We start from the raw sequence: 25,306 nt of genomic DNA, 5'->3' as shown, positions 1-25,306 counted from the left end.
GAAGGATTTATATGGTACCCAGGGAATATACTTCATGTTTTTCTTTAAATTTCTACTAAATGATAGTTGTTCCTAACTTACTGTTCGTGATATTGTAATGTTTTCCTTTCTATCAATACCCAAGTGGATTTTTAAAAGTTTTATATATATATAAATATAAATATATAGTAATATCAATGAAAGATTAAGGTAAACATGATATATTCACAAGCAAATGATAGCACGGTATTTTTCCTTAGAGCACTCATTTGCCTCCTAAAAGAAAAAAGCGAAGAAAGGAAAAGAGCTTTAGTAATTAGATCCCTGTTGTAACCCTAGTGGAGTAAGAAAGATTAATAGCTGTGCTGCAGAACTCGGTTCCAGGGTGAGAGGCACTGCGTGTCACTGTTTTCTCCTGGGATGAAACTTGGCCTGAAGTAAAACACAACTTCTATACTAATAATGATAATAATAGCCAACATTTTTTTTTAAATTTTTATTTATTTATTTACTTATGGCTGTGTTGGGTCTTCGTTTCTGTGCGAGGGCTTTCTCTAGTTGCGGCAAGTGGGGGCCACTCTTCATCGCAGTGTGCAGGCCCCCCATTATCGCGGCCTCTCTTGTTGCGGAGCACAGGCTCCAGACGCACAGGCTCAGTAATTGTGGCTCACGGGCCTAGTTGCTCCGCGGCATGTGGGATCTTCCCAGACCAGGGCTCGAACCCGTGTCCCCTGCATTGGCAGGCAGATTCTCAACCTGTGTCCCCTGCATTGGCAGGCAGATTCTCAACCACTGCGCCACCAGGGAAGCCCAATAGCCAACATTTTTGAGCACCTACTTCTTACTGATTACTTTACATTTATTTTCTCCAAGCCTCATGGTGACGTGGTAAGTTAAATAATTCATGTTTAAGCAACTGAGGCTCAGAGAGGTTAATTGACTACCAGATCACCCAGTTAGTGAGACATTTTACATGGGCACTTCAGATCTTCAGGAGGTAGATTGCAGCATTAAAAAAATCACAGAAAAAAATTTAAATGTATTCAGTATTGAAGTTTGAAAGAAAGAACCATGTCGATCTAAATTGCAATGATGGATAAAGGTCCTTTGTATTTGGCTAGCTGATCATGACCTGTGCCTTCACACTGGCAAGGTAGTAGGCCGGGAGCCAGGTTCTTTAAAGCATGCTTGATCGGGCAAGTTTTCTGTAGGGAAGGTTATAGTGTACAGATTACAAAGCCCTCCTGCTGCACAGGTATCAGAGGTTGTCTGTTGCAAGTTCCTTCACTTCGACTATTACTTCCTTTTCTCAATTCTATTTTGGACTTCTGTCTCGTGTGTATTTACAGGTAGACAAAGCTTTTTTTAACAGCCCCTTTGCCATGACTGAAGAGGAGCCTTGTATGTCCTGCAGTTTCTAGGCATTGTGATTCTCGTTTTAAACTCACTCTGATGATAATGGTGGCTGTGACTTCCTGTTCCCTATTGTCCAAGGAGGGAAGTTGCAGGTAGGGGCCTTCAAAGATGATCCCATAAAAATCTGTGCAGGAAGGCTTTTGGATGAAATGGTCTTCATAGAATCTGTTTGGCATATGATTTGGGTGCTGGATACTGTGGGACTAAGCCCCGTGTTTTGTTTGTTTGTTTGTTTGTTTGTTTATATTTATTTATTATTTTGGCCGTGCTGGGTCTTAGTTGCAGCATACGGGATCTTCACCGCCACGTGTGGGATCTTTAGTTGTGGCATGCATGTGGGGTCTAGTTCCCTGTCCAGGGATCAAACCTGGGCCCCTTGCATTGGGAGTGCAGAGTTTTTTTAACCACTGGGCCACCAGGGAAGTCCCAAGCCCCGTGTTTTTAAAGTCAAGGCTTACTGAGAAAAGGCCAGTCTTTATTAGTGCAGGTTCTGAAGTTGGCAGAATTTATTCTTATAAGATGAAATATACAGCAGACCATTTCTGATTGTGTTATATATATTTTTAGATATTACTACTGAGTTATATTTATAGTATAGGCTACCAAGTTCTATTTTATTTATTTATTTTTTATTAAATTAAGAAAATTATTTATATATTTATTTATTTTTGTCTGTGTTGGGTCTTCTTTGCTGTACGCCGGCTTTCTCTAGTTGCAGCAGGTGGGCTCTAGAGTGCAGGCTCAGTAGTTGTGGCGCATGGGCCTAGTTGTTCCTCGGCACATAGGATCTTCCCGGACCAGGGATGGAACCCGTGTCCCCTGTATTGGCAAGTGGATTCTTAACCACTGCGCCACCAGGGTCCTATTTTAAATATGCAAAATATTTGCATAACTAACCTTACAAACTGCATTCCCTGCTCTGTGTTGCACCCTACAATGTAGCCTGTGCTTAAATGGTTCTGCTAAAAATCTTAGAATAGAACTTCTTATTTGCTTTTAAAATGTCAGCACAGAGAGTGTATGTGAGCTGTATGGCCCTCCAGTGACCTTTCTGTTCTTACTTGTACTCTGAGAGTGCTTGTCAACTAGTTTTCCAGTCTCCAGAGTCCCCAGGGTCCTCAGGGGCCTCTTGTTTAAGATAACTTAAGTGTTGTCATTGGCATTATTTTTGCAGTCCTGCTTCTGCTACTGCAGTTGAAGGGGAACAAGTATCCTTAAATCTCTATATCCCATTCTCCTGTGTCTTGCTGAATAGTAGTGTGATTATTTTGATGGAATTGTGAGTTTGTAGAGCTTGTCTAACAAAGAAATGGATTTCCTTCAACAGAGAAAAACCTGATGCTAATAAGATGAGAAGCTGAACCTTTCCTATGATATGAGAAATCACTTCTGTTGAAAAGCCTTGGTAATGATAGTGTCTCAGACAACATAATTCATAGGCAAATTTGTTTTTGGGTGTCTCATGTCTTACCCTAATTCATGAAGGCACACACCTTGTCTGGGTCTACTCTTTCTAGATGGTGGTCCACGCTCTAGAGTATTTTTCTTTCTTTCTTTGATGTAAGTCAAAGGACTGTGTTCTAGTCCTTCAGAACTTTATACTAACAAATCAGATAAATGATTCTGCCCCAAAGTTAGGCAAGTACAGATTCATTAGTTTAGCCCTTTCCCTTTAAGAATTATTGTGTACCTAAATGTACCAGGCATGGTGGTAGGTGTGGGGATTGCTGAGATGGGGTAGTGCAATCCCTGAACCGAGGAACGTAGTCTCATGGTGGATAAAAGTACTTCACTAATATAAGAGATGCTATTATTATCTAACATAAAGGGTGTTATTATAGGTATGGTACAAGACACAGTGGGAACATAGATGAAGAAGCTGACCTTTTACTTGGAATGATTGGTTAAAAATTCTCATTTGAACATAGCCTTAAAGAATTTGAGCTGGGAGGTAGAGAAGAGATGATAGTATCCTTTGGGGAAGGAGGCACAAAATCATGGAAATGTGAATGTGAGTGATACTATATAGAAGTAATTAAGCCCACAGTCAGCTTATGTGATTTAGAACAGCCACACAGATGCTCATACAAGTGTTCATTCTGATTTGTCAGTGCCTCTGCCTCAGCAGTAGTTAGCAATGTTGAATATCACCCTAGGAGTAATGACAGATTGTCTGGAACCATAGGAGTTATGTGTGAGGAAAAGAAGGAAGGAGAGAAAGTGGAGTTAGAGGAAACAAATTATGAAGGAACTTGAACGCCAACTATGGAGTTTATAGGTCACCACATTTTATTTACTCATTCATTCATTCATTCAGACATTCCTTGGAGGCAGGAATACCAGACAGAAGGCTAGATAAAGAATGCAATCAATAATAAATAATTACTCACAAGCCTCTTAGATAGCCTCATCCACCAGAGGACAGACAGCAGAAGCAAGACGAACTATAATTCTGCAGCCTGTGGAAGGAAAACTACATTCACAGAAAGATAGACAAAATGAAAAGGTAGAGGACTTTGTACCAGATGAAGGAACAAGATAAAACCCCAGAAAAACAACTAAATGAAGTGGAGATAGGCAACCTTCCAGAAAAAGAATTCAGAATAATGATAGTGAAGATGATCCAGGACCTAGGAAAAACAATGGAGGCAAAGATGGAGAAGATGCAAGAAATGTTTAACAAAGACCTAGAAGAATTAAAGAACAAACACCTAGAAGAATTAAAGTACAAATAAACAGAGATGAGCAATACAATAACTGAAATGAAAAATACACTAGAAGGAATCAATAGCAGAATAACTGAGACAGAAGAACAGATGAGTGACCTGGAAGACAGAATGGTGGGATTCACTGCTGTGGAACAGAATAAAGAAAAAAGAATGAAAAGAAATTAAGACAGCCTAAGAAACCTCTGGGACAATATTAAACGAAATAACATTCTCATTATATGGGTCCCAGAAGGAGAAGAGAGAGAGAAAGGACCCGAGAAAAAATTGGAAGAGATTATAGTCAAAAACTTCCCTAACATGGGAAAGGAAATAGCCACCCAAGTCCAGGAAGCTCAGAGAGTCCCATACAGGAAAAACACAAGGAGAAACACACCGAGACACATAGTAATCAAACTGGCAAAAATTAAAGACAAAGAAAAATTATTGAAAGCAGCAAGGGAAAAACAACAAATAACATACAAGGGAACTGAAACTCTACAAGCCAGAAGGGAGTGGCATGACATATTTAAAGTGATGAAAGGGAAGAACCTACAACCAAGATTACTTTACCCGCAAGGATCTCATTCAGATTTGATGGAGAAATCAAAAGCTTTACAGACAAGCAAAAGCTAAGAGAATTCACCACCACCAAACCAGCTCTACAACAAATGCTAAAGGAAATTCTCTAAGTGGGAAACACAAGAGAAGAAAAGTACCTACAAAAACAAACCCCAAACAATTAAGAAAATGGTAATAGGAACATGCATATCAATAATTACCTTAAATGTGAATGGATTAAATGCTTCAGCCAAAAGACACAGGCTTGCTGAATGGATACAAAAACAAGACCCATATATATGCTGTCTACAAGAGACCCACTTCAGACCTAGGGACACATACAGACTGAAAGTAAGGGGATGGAAAAAGATATTCCATGCAAATGGAAATGAAAAGAAAGCTGGAGTAGCAATTCTCATATCAGACAAAATAGACTATAAAACAAAGACTATTACAAGAGACAAAGAAGGACAGTACATAATGATCAAGGGATCAATCCAAGAAGAAAATATAACAATTGTAAATATTTATGCATCCAACATAGGAGCACCTCAATACCTAAGGCAAATGGTAACAGCCATAAAAGGGAAAATCGCCAGTAACACAATCATAGTAGGAGACTTTAACACCCGACTTTCACCAATGGACAGATCATGTAAAACGAAAATAAATAAGGAAACACAAGCTTTAAATGACACATTAAACAAGATGGACTTAATTGATATTTATAGGACCTCCATCCAAAAGCAACAGAATACACTTTCTTCTCAAGTGCTCATGGAACATTCTCCAGGATAGATCTTATCTCGGGTCACAAATCAAGCCCTGGTAGATTTAAGAAAATTGAAATCATATCAAGTATCTTTTCTGATCACAACACTATAAGACTAGATAGCAATTACAGGAAAAAAATCTGAAAAAATACAAACACATGGAAGCTAAACAATACGCTACTAAATAACCAAGAGATCACTGAAGAAATCAAAGAGGAAATCAAAAAATTCCTAGAAACAAATGACAATGAAAACACGATGACCCCAAACCTATGGGATGCAGCAAAAGCAGTTCTAAGAGGGAAGTTTATAGCAATACAATCCTACCTCAGGAAACAAGAAACATTTCAAATAAACAACCTAACCTTACACCTAAAGCAATTAGAGAAAGAAGAATAAAAAATCCCCCAAAGTTAGCAGAAGGAAAGAAATCATAAAGATCAGATCAGAAATAAATGAAAAAGAAATGAAGGAAACAATAGCATAGATCAATAAAACTAAAAGCTGGTTCTTTGAAAAGATAAACAAAATTGATAAACCATTAGCCAGACTCATCAAGAAAAAGAGGGAGAAGACTCAAATCAATAGAATTAGAAATGAAAAAGGAGAAGTAACAACTGACACTGCAGAAATACAAAGCATCATGAGAGATTATTACAAGCAACTATATGCCAATAAGATGGACAAGCTGGAAATAATGGACAAATTCTTAGAAAAGCACAACCTTCTGAGACTGAACCAGGAAGAAATAGAAAATATAAACAGACCAATCACAAGCACTGAAATTTAAACTGTGATTAAAAATCTTCCAACAAACAAAAGCCCAGGACCAGATGGCTTCACAGGCGAATTCTATCAAACATTTAGAGAAGAGCTAACACCTATCCTTCTCAAACTCTTCCAAAATATAGACGAAGGAGGAACACTCCCAAACTTATTCTGTGAGGCCACCATCACCCGGATACCAAAACCAGGCAAAGATGCCACAAAGAAAGAAAACTATAGGCCAATATCACTGATGAACATAGATGCAAAAATCCTCAACAAAATAGTAGTAAACAGAATCCAGCAGCACATTAAAAAGATCATACACCATGATCAAGTGGGGTTTATCCCACGGATGCAAGGATTCTTCAGTATACGCAAATCAGTCAATGTTATAAACCATATTAACAAATTGAAGGAGAAAAACCATATGATCATCTCAATAGATGCAGAACAAGCTTTCAACAAAATTCAACACCCATTTATGATAAAAACTCTCCAGAAAGTGGGCATAGAGGGAAACTACCTCAACATAATAAAGGCCATATACAACAAACCCACAGCAAACATGATTCTCAACAGTGCAAACCTGAAAGCATTTCCTCTAAGATCAGGAATAAGACAAGGATGTCCAGTCTTGCCACTATTATTCAATATAGTTTTCGAAGTCCTAGCCATGGGAATCAGAGAAGAAAAAGAAATAAAAGAATACAAATTGGAAATGAAGAAGTAAAACTGTCACTGTTTGCAGATGACATGATACTATACATAGAGAATCCTAAAGATGCCACCAGAAAACTACTAGAGCTAATCAATGAATTTGGTAAAGTTGTAGGATACAAAATTAATGCCCAGAAATCTCTTGCATTCCTATACACTAACAATGAAAAATCAGAAAGAGAAATTAAGGAAATAATCCCATTCACCATTGCAACAAAAAGAATAAATACCTAGGAATAAACCTACCTAAGGAAGTAAAAGACTTGTACTCAGAAAACTATAAGTCACTGATGAAAGAAATCAAAGATGATACAAACAGATGGAGAGATATACCATGTTCTAGGATTGGAAGAATCAATATTGTGTAAATGACTATACTACCCAAAGCAATCTACACATTCAATGCAATCCCTATCAAATTACCAGTGGCAATTTTTACAGAACTAGAACAAAAAATCTTAAAATTTGTATGGAGACACAAAAGACCCCAAATAGCTAAAGCAGTGTTGAGGGAAAAAAACGGAGCTGGAGGAATCAGACTCCCTGACTTCAGACTATACTACAAAGCTACAGTAATCCAGACAGTATGGTACTGGCACAGAAACAGATACATAGATCAATGGAACAGGATAGAAAGCCCAGAGATAAACCCATGCACCTATGGTCAACTAATGTATGACAAAGGAGGCAAGGATATACAATGGAGAAAAGACAGTCTCTTCAATATGTGGTGCTGGGAAAACTGGCCAGCTACATGTAAAAGAATGAAATTAGAACACTCCCTAACACCATACACAAAAATAAACTCAAAATGGATTCAAGACCTAAATGTAAGAGCAGACACTATAAAAGTCTTAGAGGAAAACATAGGAAGAACACTCTTTGACATAAATCCCAGCAAGATCTTTTTGGATCCACCTCCTAGAGTAATGGAAGTAAAAACAAAAATAAACAAATGGGACCTAATGAAACTTAAAAGCTTTTGCACAGCAAAGGAAAACATAAACAAGACAAAAAGACAACCCTCAGAATGGGAGAAAATATTTGCAAACAAATCAACGGACAAAGGATTAATCTGCAAAATATATAAACAGCTCATGCAGCTCAATGTTAAAAAAACAACCCAATCCAAAAATGTGCAGAAGACCTAAATAGACATTTCTCCAAAGAAGACATACAGATGGCCAAGAAGCACATGAAAAGTTGCTCAACATCAATAATTATTAGTGAAATGCAAATCAAAACTACAATGAGGTATCACCTCACACCAGTTAGAATGGGCATCATCAGAAAATCTACAAACAACAAATGCTGGAGAGGGTGTGGAGAAAAGGGAACCCTCTTGCACTGTTTGTGGGAATGTAAGTTGATACAGCCACTATGGAGAACAGTATGGAGGTTCCTTAAAAAACTAAAACTAGAATTACCATATGGCCCAGCAATCCCACTACTGTGCATATACCCAGAGAAAACCATAATTCAAAAAGACACATGCACCCCAATGTTCATTGCAGCACTATTTACAATAGCCAGGTCATGGAAGCAACCTAAATGCCCATCGACAGACGAATGGATAAAGACGATGTGGTGCATATATACAATGGAATATTACTCAGCCATAAAAAGAAACGAAATTGGGTAATTTGTAGAGACGTGGCTGGATCTAGAGACTGTCATACAGAGTGAAGTAAGTGAGAAAGAGAAAAACAAATATTGTATATTAACGCATATATGTGGAACCTAGAAAAATGGTACAGATGAACCGGTCTGCAGGGCAGAAATAGAGACACAGATGTAGAGAACGAACGTATGGACACCAAGGGGGGAAAGTGGCGGGGGGTGGTGGTGGTGGTGGGATGAATTGGGAGATTGGGATTGACATGTATACACTAATATGTATAAAATAGATAACTAATAAGAACCTGCTGTATAAAAAAATAAATAAAATAATAAATAATTATTTGAGCCAAGGCAGCGTTCATTGAAAGGGAAAGGAGGGCCCGGATATGAAAGATATTTTTAAGACATCAGTGTTCTGGCTTTGGTGACTATCTATGGGAAATGCAAGAAACAGAGAATTGAAATAAAATCTAAGGTTTCCATCGTGGGTAACAGAGTATCTGGTATGTACTCAGTAGAGTTTGTTGAATAGAATATTAAGAGTGATTTTCTAGTGCTTTTCTCTAAAGATGAAATTATGGCAGAATTTTAGGTTTTGAGGCATAAGATAGAGACTGTAGGTCTGATGATCCTCCTGATACTCAATGCATTGTACAATGGATGCTATGAATTGAATCAGCTCACGAAGCCTATACAGAGGATTTGAGGCTAATGGCTCCATCTCAGAAGAGAAGGACTTGCAAGTGAGTGTGATTGGCTTTGTACACTGAACTGTGCATTACAACTTGCCCTAAGTCTGAGAAAGATATATTAGAGACACATAGTTTTTGTTAGCTACATAGCATTCTGCTTTCTTATTGGCACACTGTCCAAAATAATACCAATTGCCCAGAAGGAAAAAAAAGAAAGAAAACTGTAATAAGAAGCTCAGGCTATAGCTTTAAAAAACCGAAATAAAGATTGTGGTAGGGAAGGTGAAGTCTTAGTCAAATTTGAAAGCTTATACTGTGAGAATTCTTGTAGACATTTATTGTAACTTTTCAATTTATTTTATCATCGTTTGTGATTGAGTTCAGTCTATTCAATGGCAAGGTAAGTTCTTTAGTAAAGACCTGTACTTAGTGAGTCAGTACTGAAATTGTGATGACTAGGTAGACAGAGTCTTGGTATTCAAGCAGCTTTGCTAGAATGGTCTGTAATTCCTTGTGATGCAATAAAGAGAGCACAGGGCTAAAAGGCAGAAGGCCAGCCCTCGCATTTGTCATCTGCATGTCTGTAAATGAATTCCCGAAGCTCCCTAAGCCTCAAATTCCTCATCTGTAAAATGGGAATAAAATGACTTAGTATACTCCAGAGGGCTGTTGTTAAGATCAGGGGAAATAAGCCTTGTGCAAATTCTTTGTGGTCTGCAAAGCTCTGCTAACTTGCCATGTTATTACTATGGAACAGACCATGTAGGTGGAATGGTTCAAGGACCTATGGAACCACCTCCACAATGATGTTAATGAGAGTAGCATGGGCTGGGGCAGTGTAATGTGTTAGTGCCCTCTCTTTCCCTGGCTGCACAGACAAGCTAAAGCATTGCAAGATGTCACCCCCTTGGGCTATTGCCCTGTGCTATATCACAGGATAGTATAGCACTAATTTACTTGCAAGCAGCTGACCAACTTGTAGTTAGAGATGACCTTTTTGAAACAAAGACTCTTACCCCCTTACTGTGGATCCAGGTAGCTCAAGGAATATAGTTGACCCAAAATAACCATTCTTGGATCTCAGTAGGTAAAAGTTTTATAGCAGCAATTTTACTTTTGCTGTGCTTGTATTTATCTCCTTAAATGTGCATATATATTTTTTTATAGCATGGACAAATTAATGTACAAATTAATTGAAACTATTACTTGAAGCCAGATATAATTCTGTATTTGCTTTAATAACCTGTACTCATAAACAATCAGCATAACTGTTTTTCCTTTTTTTTCACTTATCTACCCACATGAAGGTCAGTTTCCTATTTTTTCTTGTTCAGACTTACTGTAAGAATGACTAATATGCTAGGGGAAAACTTCCCCATTCTAAGAAAATAGTCTGTTTCCCTGTAGTCCATTTAGATAAAGAAGTGTGGGAAGATTTAAGAACAAATTGCCCTTTCTTATTGACAAATATTCCCCCACTGACCCCTCTTTCTTTTCCAAGCAGCTAAAAATGATCTTAATTTGGGCCCAATTCTGAATCAGTTTTGTCCCTGAAATAGGGCTGCCAATCCATTGATTTTGTGGTCCATGAGTCAAGGGAAGCTTATGGAGCCTATGATGCGTACACACACACACCCCCGTATGCATGTATGTGTAGAGGATCCATATCCCTGGAACATGTTAGGAGAGCTCTTTAAATGACCATATTTCACTTATGCAGCTATAGTTATTGTGATAACTGTGGTTTAATATGGCTCATCGGAAATGCAGATGTAATAAATGGAAACTAGTACGTATCAACATAGAAATGCATATTAATTTTCTTTATAACAGTGTTCAGATAACAAGGCTTTCGTAATGTTAGAAGAATATGTCATGATTAGGCAGTTATTATAAAAGGTTGAATGGCAAGGAGAGTAGTTTAAATTTTAGAAAGGTATTTAATGGTAAGATTTTGGAAGCCAAATTCATATTTCCATCTGAGATTCACTTTGCAACTCAAGTCTAGAGCTATGAAGACAAAACTCCACAATTATGTAAGTAGCCATAAATCAGCATGTTGTGGACAGTTGTTGTGCGTGTTTGTGGAAATAAACAGCAGAAGTGTGTAGAAATAGAAACTTTTTTTTATATATAAATTTATTTAATTATTTTTTTGGCTGTGTTGGGTCTTCGTTGCTGCGTGTGGGCTTTCTCTAGTTGCGGTGAGCGGGGGCTACTCTTTGTTGCCGTGTGCAGGCTTCTCGTTGCGGTGGCTTCTCTTGTTGCAGAGCATGGGCTCTAGGCATGCGGGCTTAAGTGGTTGTGGCGCACGGGCTTAGTTGCTCCGTGGCATGTGGGATCTTCCTGAACCAGGGATGGAACCTGTGTCCCCTGCATTGGCAGGCAGATTCTTAACCACTGCGCCACCAGGGAAGTCCCAGGAACATCTTTTTAATTTTAGATTTTGGGACAAGTAGTAAAACTTTGGCTTTGTATGTATTACCACTGTTCAACTGTTGGAAATTATTGGTTAAACTAAGTTATATTTGTAGATATACAAGTATCAATTGTACAAAGTGACATGATAGATTAAAAATAATTTTTTTTAAAACACAGAGTAACTATGCCTCTGATGGAAGGTACCTTTTAGTGCTGCTTCACTTATATTCTCTTAAGGTTTCCTGTCCCTTGCTTTTTGTTATTTTTAATTTAAAATCAAATCGTGCCATTGAGAATCAAGAATGTATTAAGAACATTTAAAAATGTTTTAGACTGCAATGTAAAAAAAAAATTAAAATGCGAAAAATCTCAAAGTCCACATTCATCAATTTTAGATAGTCTATAAATTCACATTTCACTCAATTTTAACTTTGATTTTGCTTCATTTCCTTTTAATTGTGAAGCATATGATATCAGTTTTTTTACCTGTAAGGGTAGGGAGGGGAGTAACAAGTATCTATTAGCATGGTTGATGTGAAAATGATATAAAATATGGTAATATGTCTAAAAGTACTTTGTAACTGTAAAGAACTATGCAAATGATGTTATTAGTTTAAAATACGATATTGATATCTTTTTATTTAGAAGCCACTGTCAGAATGTCTGTTTGCTGATACAGAAATCAAAGGAATTTTTTACTCTTCATTTTTCATCTTTTTTTGTAGAAATATTGCTTTCTCATCAACCTAGAAATTAAGATTCTTTAAATAATGCTGATAAAATAATCACATCAGTATAATTTTTGAAGGGGATTTATAAAAATATACATTTTATTGTTTCTAAATCTTAATGTATATCCAGCACAAAAGATGTGGTGAGAATTAGCCTGTTAGAACTGATGAGTCAACTGTTTTTAATAACTGGCATACTTCTATTTTGGGACCTTTTGAAGTATTATAGGTATTCTTAGCGATGTTACATAGTTCTTCAAGGGAAATATGTATTTATATCCTGCTTTATACATTTGGGCAAAAATAGTAATAACACTTTCAAAATACTGATGGGAAAACGAGTCACAATAAATATGTTGGATTCTCAAGATAAAGAGATGTACAATTCTCAGAGTTACAGCATACTGTCTTTAAAAATAGTGCAATTGGGATATACTATTTTAGTAAGAAACTCATTAAGTACAACTTTAAAAGCTTCTTTTTCCTCTTCTTTTTTTAAACTTTGACATTCCAGTAAGTTGTGAGGAAAATGTTCTTCCACTTGCTCTTTGCTGAAGTGTCCAGAAAGTCCCTTAAATTCCTTTCAAGAAGTCCATCCTGTAAGTGCCACTCCTAGAAAGAGTATGGTTTTTATTACTGTTGGCTGGAACAAGATTGCAAAAGACTTCAAGAAGAAATGGAAATTGTAATGGGAGTTTTCTGTCACCCTTGTAGTTTATGGTATTTTTGTCCCATTTTTTTAGTGTATTAAGTTTTTTTTTGGCCAAGAAGTCCTTATCTCTAGAAGGAAATCAGTGATATTGATAGTTAAGAATACTATGTAATGAGATTCTTATATCCAGAATTCCAAAAAAATTAAAAATTTCTGTAATAATGATAACAGCAAACAAGTTAGTATACAATAGTAAGTAGGAAACTAATTATAATTTTGTAAAGTGCTTTTCACAGATTCCTTCTACACCTATTATTTTATTTTGGTGTTCGCAGTATTTTTGTGCTTTAAGCATGACTGGTAAACTTGCTCTTTTATAAATGAAGACTTAAGACTCCTGGGAGGTTGATGTGACTGCCTCAAAGACCCTCCGTCGAGGGGTGGCTGAGCTGAGACTCAAGGCTGGTTCTCTGTTTCTTTTCCTGTGTCGCTTGACATAACCTATATAATACACATGCATTTTTCTCTCATTCTAGGCTTCCCCTCTACCAGCTTCTCGTGGACTGACATTGCCAGCTAAAGAAAGGCTGTGAACCCGCATCCCAGCCCATCAGTCCTTCTCCTGATTCCCATGATGAGTTCACCAGTGCAGTCCGGTCAGTCTGGTTGCTTCTTAAACCATTAACAGACTTAACATGAAAGATGTTGTTTTGTGTTGCTTCAAACTAAGCAATTTAAGTTGTGAAAGGACTTTTTTTTTTCTGACGAAGATTGGTTAATATAATGAATTTTGAATTTTGTCTTCTATAGCCAATCCTCTATTACGTAAGCTTGCTTTCCACGCAGTTAATTTCATTTGTGTTGTTATCTGAGCAGTGGGCTTTTAATTCTTCTGCTGCAAATGTAACATTTGGATTGAATTTTATGAAGTTATAAGTATTTGCTAAATATGATGTAGGCATCTAATTCACACCCAGAGTCTTCTGACTGAATACGTGTCTGTATGTTTTTAAATGGTGTTGTGGGCTTTGGAAGTCAGCCTGTGGATTACTCCCCCTCGATCTCTTTGACACACAGGAAGGATATTTCTCTTCCCCACCCTTCTTTGCTGCCACTCCTGTTTCCTATATACATATTTAATTATATTTAATCTCAGCACCTGCTTCCTCTGAGTCCAGTGTAACGTGTGGCTCATGTAGTGTTGTGATCGGCACAGCTGACACCCATTTCTCCAGGAACAGGGTGTCACTTTTGGAACAAACACAATCCAAGTCTTGAGAATGATGGAATAGCTTCAGATATCACATGTTAAACATGGACAAATTTAAAAAGAATTTTCTGTTTGGGTCATTATGGGAGTATTTATTTCTGTATATTCTTTAAAAAATCTTTCAGCATATTGATATCCTTGAGTTATCCAACTCCTTAGATTGAAGCTAGTGTTAATATTTTATTCAGAGTTTATGAAGGGAAGTTTTTTGCCAAGATTTTCATTCTGTGGAGGGCCACACCCAGATCAGTTGCTCTGGAATTCCAGTGTCTCATCAACCTTCCTCACATCCCCAGCAGGCTGCCAGCTTGTGTGTTGAATTTGGATCTGGAAATTATTGGAGAGTAAAACTGTAACTGTTGATTCTAAATGATGTAGTAAAGATATTCCAGAGCCTTTAGTCACAGTCATGATTTATAATCGGCGTTATCATCTGAATAAGAAGATGAAGAGTTACCTAGGCCTCTTATCTCTGAGTCCCTGTAGCCCAGTGGTTCTCAAACTTTAACATCAGAGGGAGGGCTTTTAAATTCAAGCCCCATCCCCACGGTTTTCGATTCAGGTCTTAGGCGCGTCCCAGGAATTGCAGTATTTACAGGTTCCCGTAGGTGATGCTGCTGCCGCCTGGGGACTACACTTTGGGAAGCACTGGTCTAGCCTGCAATACTTGTTCCTCCCTCCACCCTGCCTGCTCTCCACCCCCTCCTTCCCCCACGCCGCCACCCTCACAGGCAGCCTTCTGTGTGACCTGCATTACTCATCGCAATCATGGCACAGTTTTACGATCCTTTCTGTTGAGTTGAACTTAAAATGATATCTGCATTTTTATATCTATGTATTATATTTTAAATATATATTTATTTATATATAAATTTAGTGTTTCAAAATTACATAATTTAAAAGAGACATTTAATTTAGAAATAACCATAGCCAAACATTTTTTTTTCTTGTGGTAAAATGTGTTGGAATCATTAAAGAACATACTAAAAGCAATGGGGACAAATTGGCTACGTACACATGTGGCAGAAAACTTACTCCATTTCTCTAAGTTACGGTCTAGAATTTATATAGGGGGTTGTCTTTAATTCTCAAGATCAGAAACTATACTTCTTATATATTTTTATAAAACTGTCCATGTCCCTTTATTATTCTCTACCCACCTCCCCCATGTCCTCTGTACATTGTTTGTTTACCTCCCACTTTTACTTCACAGAAGAATGACAGGTCAGATTGAATCATGGGAAAATAGACTTTTTGGCAGTGACAACTGTATCCAAATGAAACATTTGAAATGGCGTTTCTACCTGGATATGTAATCTTGCAATGGGCACAAAATGCAGATACCATCCAGGTTAATGAAGGATGAAACTATAGGGGAAATTTTTGATTCCAAATTATAATTAAACTCAATTTATAAAACTTACTGACTTTTAAATAGTGCAAGTGTAGCAATTTCAGTGTCTATATTGTCTCTCTTTAGCATCTTTCTAGCATGTATGGACTTGCACCCATTTTTTTTCTTTCTTTTTTTATTGAAGTATAGTTGATGTACGATATTATATAAGCTACAGGTGTATGATATAGTGATTCAATTTTTTAAAGGTTATACTCCATTTATAGTTGTTGTAAAATATTGACTATGTTCCCCATGTTGTATAATATATGACTGTAGCTTATTTTATATACAGTGGTTTGTATCTATTAATCCCCTACCCCTATATTGCTCCTCTCCCCTTTCCTCTCCCCCCTGGTAAACACTAGTTTATTCTCTATATCTGAGTCTGTTTCTTCTTTGTTATATTCATTAGTTTGTTGTACTTTTTAGATTCTGTATATAAGTGCTATCATACAGTATTTGTCTTTCTCTGTCTACCCGTTTCACTCAGCATAATACCCTCCATGTCCATTCATGTTGTTGCAAATGGCAGAATTTCAGAATGGACCCACTTATTTTTAAGGTGAAACACATAATCCCATTAGAACATTATTGTAAGCGATTAGACTCCCAGTTTAACCCATCAAGGTCTATTTAAAGGTAACTACTTTTCAATGAATGAATATAGAACTATTTTGACAACCTTATTTGGAAAAGAGAATCAGTACAATGTAATGAAAAATATTGAAAACTTTTACGTGTTTAAAGAAAAGTGGGCCAAATGGCAGGAAGACAAACAGGTGAGAAATTCTATGGTGATACTTAATGTAGTCTATGGGCACCTTAGATCGTTTCTCCGGTAGGTCTGTATTACATCTAATTTCATTCTAAAAGTAATGTGTTTTTTGGGAGGTCAGTGTAAGTGTGATTCTACTCTTGGTTTTCTCATCTGATGTGTGGAACAGAAGGTGGGAGTGACATTTTTATTGTTGTGGAGGTAACCGCTTAAGAGGTAAAGTATATTGGGCAAAAAAGCTATAGAAACGATGTATATATGTAAGGAACAGATGGTCAGAAGTAACATTTACAGAACTTTGTGAGGTAAAAGAGAAAAGGAAAACAGATGAGTGCATGCACCTGACTTTTGAGAGAGAAGAAACAGGCATGATTAAAGGGGATTTGAGGTTAAATAAGAATCTTATTGTCTGCCCAGCATAGGTTGTTGGCTGTATAGGAAGGGCACGTGAATTCATGCTTTAAGGTGCATATGGAGAAGGAGGGAGTAGTACGAATAATTCAGCTTCTTGTGCTCAAGATGATAGCAACTTGTAGCATTGTTTAAAAACTCAGAGTTCCTATATGTAAATGTAATACATAAGATGGTCAAATACACTGGACTCCCTTTCAAAAAGACAAAGTAAAATAATACCAAATACTTTGATTAATACCACATATACCTGACACTAGCTCACAACAGGTAATATTTGACAATTGAAATCAGCATGCCCTGCCCGCAAAAGTATTGATTTTATAATATGAAAATGTCCTTTCAGGCAGCTATTTTGATGGGGAGGTTCTTGCCAGTCATGATAATCGTTCAGTTAGAAGAAGAGTGGATGGTAAATGAGACAGCCACCAAGTGAAACTCATTTGACTTTAGAGCTATTAAAATGTCCTTGTGTACTTACTTTCTTATAAATACTTCTGGTCTGTTGAGAGCAGCATTATACAGACATCTTAATCAGTTATGTTTGGGAAATTCTTATGAATGAACTCGGAGCTGAAGAAAGTCATAGCACAGGTGGGTGGGAGTCCTTTCTGTTTATTCCAAGTACAAACTGTGATCAGAGACCTGAAATGCACTTTGCATATATATAAAGGAAATGCTGGCCACAAACATTAAAACAGTCTTCTGCTACTATTAGCCTGTATCTTACGGTACCATATATATTCTACTGGTGAGAGATAACCTAATCGTTTGACTTAGAAAAAGTGTTTTTCTCACATCTCCTTTTTTAAAAAAAACTGTCTAAAAAGAGAATTGAATTGGTCTTATGCAATCACCATCCATTTATTTTGCTCTTGTTCCGCAAAGGGCTCTAAGGAGTTATTGTGCACCAGAAAAATAGTCTCACTCCAGTTGTTCCAGAAATTCTTTAATAGTCAGTATTTCAGATAGTGTAAACTCTTATTTTCCCCAGGCATTGACACAATTCTCATAAAAGTTCTCTATCCATATTCAAATACAGTCGATATCAAGTACTAAATGTTACTGTCTTGATCATATGTGCAGTCAAACAATAAGTACTGATTTCTGAATATAGAATTCACTGGTTTTTATTTTAATCTTGCTGCCCCAATAATGTTCTAAGTTAGAGCAGTGGGTATTGCTTTTGGGCACTGAGGAGCCTGAGTGGAGAGAGGACCACATGGATCAGACTGGCAGCTCGCTGCTGCAATTAAGATAGTCATTCATTTAAAACTTAGCATTCATTCTGTGCTAAGCAGTGTGTTACTCTGTGGGGACACAAAGAGTACTAAAAACATGGTTTCTACCCTATGAACAGTACCCTTTAGTGGGAGAGACAGAAGTGTAAATAGTTGTGGTCCATTCAGTGTGTTAAGTATTTTAATAAATATAGGAACAGAAGTTAATTTCTTCTGTATAGCAGTATGGATGCCATTTCTGGTAATTTATTTTTATCAGGATTGCCAGATTTCAGAAGGAAAGACTTAAGGGCTCATCTAATCTAGAGTTTTCCAAACGTGTCAGATAATAAAAATCATCTGATGCTCTTGTTAAAAATACAGATTCTTGGACCACCCTCCCCCCACCCCCGCCAAAAAAAGACTTACACAGTGGACCTGGAGGGGGTATTAGATAACATACTGCATAGCACTCTTCACTGTGACTTGGCAAAGTGCCGAATTGTTCTTTAATCTGTCCAACAAGCACTAGTGTTTCTCATTGAGACTCTAGAAAAACAAATATATCATTAAATTCCATTTTAATATAGGTATTCGTCCTGTGAGCTAAACTATAGCTCAGTCATTTTGCTTTCTGATAAATAAAAATCTAGCAGTGTTGAAAACTAGAGGAGGTAATAATTTGTGGTGAAATTCTAGGGCTTATGTGTATTCTCTGCCAGTAAGCCACCCTGTTTTATGTGGAGATGAACCAAAGAGATTCTTATAGTAGAGTACATTTTTTTCCTCCTCAGAACAAATTTCTACCTATTTTAACCCAGATCAGTTTTTTAGAATGATCCCAAGGTTATAGAAAACATGATTTGAGCCTGGACATTTTTAAGAGTAACTAAATTCGGCTGTATCAGCCTTAGAATGATTCCAGTATGACTTTTACTTTTGATGAATCTAATTTATATAATGTAATTTTGATGAAAATGCACCCAAAGGAATTTTCCAAACATAGAACACAATGGGCATCATGCCCCCTGGAATTTATAATGTTGTGGCCTTGGGGGCTCCTAGGTGACTTTGGATGGCAGAGTTACTATTAGCTGTATAGCAGAGTCCTATAATATTAGTTTTCAAAGCCCATTGCATATAGGTGGCTAATTTCTCTTTTCTTCATCATTGTGGGAACACTTAAAACAACTACTCCACCCCACTGAGTGAGACGACCTGGCTATTGATACAAACTAAAGGTTTGTGGCAGGATCTTATATTCTATTCCTTTTCTTTTTTCTTTGGCAAATCTTAGGCGAAAATTAGTTGAGTTTTCCCCCTTCATGCCTCTATTTTGCTAAACAGCTGAGTTCTCTTATAGAAATGTAGAGTAGCTTTAACTAATGATCAAAAAGTTCTTTGAGATAAAAAATGTTATGAAAATGCTAAGTAGTATAAACAATTTGAGGGCAAGCATTAATAAAAGCTTCACTGCAAGCATTTTTAAAGAGGACTAATAAAAGCTTCACGGTTCAATTTTCTAGAAGCATATGGGGCCCATAAGGCCTGCCCCTGTTTTTAAAATTTATGAACTCTTTAATGATTCACCACTTTTGCTCTACTACATTACCCACTGTGGTCCCATTTAGTTACTAAGTAGGAAACTAAAACCAGGACAAAGCTACAAACAGATATCACAGTGTCCAAGTTGGTATTTTTTCTTCAATTTGTTCACAATGTGTTACCATAAAAAATGAATGGTAAATGAAATAGAGTCGTAAGGCAAATCAAGTAGGTTATGGCTTCCCCAGATGAGTGTGGTCAGCTGTATTTTTTTAATGAAATATAGGTCAAATCTTATTACAATAAGCTCTGTGTAATTAAAATATTTTCAGGCTCCCAGACAATTATCTATTTCAAGTAGTGTTCAAGAAAAATATTCTAAGATAATGAAATAAATTAGCCCCTTGAAGTTTGTTGTAACAGAATTTGATCAGAGAGTACGGTATTAGTGAAGCATATTGAATGTTAATTTATTAAATATTGTTTTAGATTTTTTTGTTGCTGTAACTTCACAGTTAAGTGATTCATTCTTGTGCTATTGCTAAATCTAAACTTCTAAATATGATATTCAATTTTGAAAAATAAACCAGAGAGAGCATTTTATTCATTGTCTAATTCCTGAGAGACAGTACTTTAAAAATGAGGCACAAATCTTTCCCCAAAATGTTCAGCTTAAATTTACTTTGCATATTTATTTGTTTTCCACTTTGCTTTTCACAATTTATTTTTGTGGGTAATTCAGTTTATATATTTCTTATTGTGTTCATTATTGTAGCACTAGTTCAAACAGAAAAGAAGGTTATTTCTTGTTCATATAAAGACTAAACAGGTTTTCCTGAATGGTAGGTTGTTCTTTTTCTAGTGGCTATTCAGAGCCCAAGACAGATTCTAATTTGTGACTATACTTCTTCAGCTCATGGATTCCAAGGTTAATGTGTGTCTCTACATCAAGCTGATGGAAGAGAAATGGAAGAAGTGGATTGTGTATGAAAAGTTTCCATAGGCACGTTGCTTCTGTTCACATTTCATTGGGTAGAATTTAGTCACATGCCCACAGCTAATTACAAAGGAGGCTGGGAAATGTAGTCCAGCAGGAGTCCAGGAAGTGGATGAAACAAGTTTTTTGAACAGCTGGCTAGTCCCTACCACATTTGTCTTAAACATTTACCTGGGAGTACCAATGTGGTATTGCATACAAGAGGTGGAGTACTTCCTATTGTACTCTTTTAAAAAAAAATTTTTTTAAAGTTTTTTTTGATGTGGACCATTTTTAAAGTCTTTATTGAATTTTTTACAATGTTTCTTCTGTTTTATGTTTTGGTTTTTTGGCCTCGAGGCATGTGGGATCTTAGATCCCTGACTAGGGATCGAACCCGCACCCCCTGCATTGGAAGGCGAAGTCTTAACCACTGACCGCTAGGGATATCCCCTTCCTCATGTACTCTTGATTAAACCAATTATTAAAGAGTTAAGTAAGATTCCTTTAAAGAGATAGAAACACATTAAAGTCAGGACAAATCAGTTTATCTACATTTTCTAAGAGTTACTTAAGGAAGCCTTTCTTTAGAATCATGCTAAGTAGTGAAGCAGTGTAGCTATTAGAAAATTCAAGGTCTTGTTGTTAGTGGGAACTTTGCAGAAAATGGGAATAATATGTATAATGTAGAATATTATGTTTCCTTAACTAGTGTACAAAAGTCATGTGAGTGACAGCTGAAGACTGCAAAAAAAAATATCATGTCAGTTTATCTGAAATTACAGTTGCGTGTATACTGAGGAAGAAGTAATATTCACAATTCTTATGTTTGCTTTTTATTGCATATTGGAGTCACAGTTTTAAACAACTTCATAGTTTAAATATTATGATGAAAATCTAGGCCAGATAAGCAGTGGTTGATAGATACTTGTTTTACATTGATTTTTTTCATGAATGCAGTTATAAAACAATGCTAGGCTTTTTGAAGATCCATAAGCAAAATTTGATACTTCTGCAAAATACACATGGACAGCCTTTTGTTTATAGCATCTGTCATCGTTTGAGAATGTCAATATATAAGCAGTCTTCTCTTATGACTTATTGCCTCTAGTTTGTTGTAGGGTTAGAAAGTGAAGAACTATGCGAAATAAAATTGTTTAGTAAGATAAGTTCTATAAGTTCTGGGGAAATGTACAAAGGTCTCTTTTATGAGCAAAATACATATGTTTGGTTTTTTCTTACATGTTGTAATTACACTTTTTAAAAAATGTTCAAAGAGCTTGTTGTTATGAGGCTGCTTTATTTATTTATTTTTATTTTTATTTTGGCCACGCCAGGCAGCATGTGGGACTTCCCCAACTAGGGATGGAACCTGTGCCCACTGCAGTGGGAGCGTGGAGTTTTAACCACTGGACCGCCAGGGAAGTCCCTGTAATTACACTTTAACTGTCTCCCTAACCCTTTTATTTTCTTGGTTCTTTCTAGCTTGCTATTATAGAACAAGAAAATTCTGAGTTTTTAATAGGTGAGGCATTGTTACGGGTTTGATTTTGTCACGCTTATCCTTGCAGATTACAATCAATCCATTTTATCAATGCATGTTCCATGTGTTGATTTGTGTTTCTTCAGAGGTACTTTAATATGCAAAATGAAAGACTCATGACTAAATTATTGATGAGTTTTTCTTTAAAATCTTGTATTGATTAATGGGAAATAGAAAAGCTCTGAGGTTGTCTGTGAAATAGTTTGAAGTCTTTTTCATGATAACTTTCTGGCATTTGATTATATAAGGCTCTTTCCTTTTATGATAGATGGTTGCTTGTCAAGCAGCACTGAATAATTAACCTTTTCTTCCAGACTTTTAACTTCCAAGAGAACTTTCTCTTCATTGTTGATATTATAACTCCACTGGCAACTGGCCGAGCTGGGGAATTTCCTCTGGAGTTAGAATTTGCCCTAATAATTTTGCCCTCCTTGGAATTCTGTGAGTCCTGAGAGAGGGCAGATAATCATAGCTGCACATATGTGGGCAGTCATCTTTTATCTTTCACTCTCAGAGGAAATTGTTCTTCAGAAAGAAATGCTGAAATGACGTATGAACAAATCATTAATAAGAAAAACTAGTTATGAGGTTTGGACTCTCTGAGATTGTAAGCATGTTTAATAAAAGCTGGTGACACCTTCTGGGTCTATTGTTACTGGAAAGGCTGCTTAATTACCTTACTTATGTTTTTCTGATCTTGAGATTTCGAGTGCTCTCCGGAGATCTAAGACTGCTGTACAAATGGACAAAGCCAAAACTTTATCTTGAACCTCTCTTTTAAAAATCTCTATCTGATAGGAAAAAATATTTGAAGTCATTATAGTTAGTTGTTTGGCTTGTCACTGGGACCCCAGATGTCTGCCCAATGTGTTCATGGATGTGGACGTTTTGGAAATATCACTATCATTTAGGGCATACTGTTGTAATAAATTATTAACCCAGTGATAGTGAAGTAATTCTTCCTGAAGTCCTTTCTCCCCTCATTATATGTTGTATGAAATAAGTATTATAATTAGAGATATTTTAAAAACTGCTTTAAGAAAATAAGAGCGTATGGCTATGAAAATTATTTTTGCATTGTTTTTATAGTATTTTTGGTTATATCTGTATCTTTATGCCTATAATATGGTGCTTGATTTTTTTAATGGAGAATTGAATGTATCTTATTTTGGCTTTATGTTTAAAGTGAAACAATAAACAGTAAAACAGATTTTAAAGGTAAAAGTATTTCAGTGAAAGGACCTAGAAATTAGTAGAAAAAGTCAGGAAGCCAATTATAGAAAGAGGAAAAAGAATATATACCATAACTTGTGTTAGGTAATGTGTCCTCTTGAATTTCTGAATTTCAATAAAACATGTCAAAGTAGAGTTCATTTTCCCTTCTGTTGGGAGAATTGATAATCCGCTTACCCATCTGCCTTCCTACCTTTCTGAGTTTTCTTTCTTTATTTTGCTTTTATGCTGCGTAACTCTAAAAAGGATTTGGGATCTATATAATAAATTAAAAAAATAAAATACATGAAAAGGAAAGGAAATAAAGGAAGGAAAATCGGATAAAGTAAATACCTTTAGTACATATACTCAGATTCTGTAAAGTTGCTAGAAAAGGAATGTATTTAGCTCTGAACTTCCTGGTAGTAAGTCTGTTTTCTACTATGAGATTACTCTTCCTTCAGCCTAAATCTGATCAAGTCACTGCCCTCTTTAAGAAATGTCAGTGGCTGTCCATAACCTCTGCCTGAGGTACACCGGTACCCTTTCCAGATTTATCTTCCTTTTTCTCCTCAGTGAACCCTGAACTCTGTTCTGATCACCACATGGAGCTGCGTGCCTTTCCCCAGGTCTTGCTTTCCTGCTTGCAGACCTTTAAATGCACCTTTCTCATTGCTGGGAGTGCCTTTCCCCCAAACCCTCCACCTCTCCAGATCTTGGGAAATGTCTTTATTTATCCTTCAAGACATGACTCCAATTCCATTCTTCTGTGAAGCCTTCCTGGGTGACCCTTGGCTCCTCTGACATCTGCTACCTCTGTTAATTATGGAACTTATCTCCTGATGCTGGGGGTTGTCTTAGTAATAGCTCAGTAGCAAACTAAGCTTTTGAGAACAAGGCATATCTTCTCGATACTTTTTCTTTTGGCATAAAATAAAGCAGTTGGTTGTTTTACTCCTGGTTGCTTGCTTAGTTAACCAGTACAATGCCAAGCATGTAAACAGAGCCAAATAAGTGAAGAACGAAGGGCTTTCGGAGGCCTATGGTAGTGGTGCTATATCTGAGGGTGGGGAAGCTGTTGAAATACCTGAGCAAAACCAATCTGCTCGATCTCTGGAAAATCATATCCCTTCCCTTTCTTTCTTCTTACGTGTTCATTTGTTGACTTTCTGTTCTTTTCACTTCTGAATGACGGTTTTGAGATGTTCTTTTGCCTCTGTTTAGTTCTACCCATTGAAATGTTTTTTTCTCTTTCTAGGGTAGCTTGTCTGTCCCTTGAACAATAAACATTGCAATAGGGTGCTTATTGTTCGCAAGACTTGCAGCCGCACGCTCAGTTCCCTAAATGCGGAAAAGTCTCTAAATTTGGAACGGCTTTAGCTGGCACAGTGGTAGAAGCAGACCTACACCCTTTTTTCCTTTTAGTACCTTGGAGCTCTCCCTGTTGCAACACTTGTGAGCTACCTCCCTCCCTATAAAAAATACACACTATAGTTAAGAACAGAAAAAAGAGTTAAAAGGATTTTGAGTTGTGATTAAGCAGGAAATTGTTTTAAGTTCGTTTAGAATTCATTGGTCCAACATCCTTTAAACTTTTAAAAATTGATGCAGTTTTTGCATACTGTATTATTAACAGTAACTTTTTACATACTTGGTGTTTGAGGACTTTAAGTACAATATGTATAAGGGAAAACAGCTGGTTTAACAACTTACGACTTTTCAATCTATATGTTTTCAATTCCTCTTATTTAAGATGATGAACTTATAAGCACATTAATATAATAGGTGAAGTCTTCATAGAGATTAAATTAGGATCTTAAACTTTGTGTCTCCATTAAAGGTATGTTTTTGGCTTGACAGTATTGCAGTATGATTCTTGATGGACAGAGTGATCTCTTACTTTGGCCTATATGTAGTCATACA

General features: G+C 36.6%; 2 protein-coding genes across 11 annotated transcripts in view; one reads left to right on the top strand and one right to left on the bottom strand.

Moving 5' to 3' along the window:
- The window catches only part of HDAC9 (histone deacetylase 9), a 999,956-nt gene that overhangs the window by 59,777 nt on the left and 914,873 nt on the right, over nucleotides 1-25,306 (top strand). For all 10 annotated transcript variants that reach the window (XM_082398347.1, XM_082398346.1, XM_082398355.1 and 7 more), the window contains one exon: nucleotides 13,572-13,691. In XM_082398347.1, coding sequence (XP_082254473.1) covers nucleotides 13,667-13,691 — 25 coding nt within the window. In that variant the 5' untranslated portion in view covers nucleotides 13,572-13,666. Of the gene's footprint in view, nucleotides 1-13,571; nucleotides 13,692-25,306 lie in introns of those variants that run through there.
- The window catches only part of PRPS1L1 (phosphoribosyl pyrophosphate synthetase 1 like 1), a 753,632-nt gene that overhangs the window by 121,072 nt on the left and 607,254 nt on the right, over nucleotides 1-25,306 (bottom strand).

This window comes from Balaenoptera borealis (genome assembly GCF_965194805.1).
Source record: "Balaenoptera borealis genome assembly, chromosome: 7".
NCBI lineage: Eukaryota > Metazoa > Chordata > Mammalia > Artiodactyla > Balaenopteridae > Balaenoptera > Balaenoptera borealis.
This window is presented reverse-complemented; position numbering and strand designations above follow the sequence as displayed.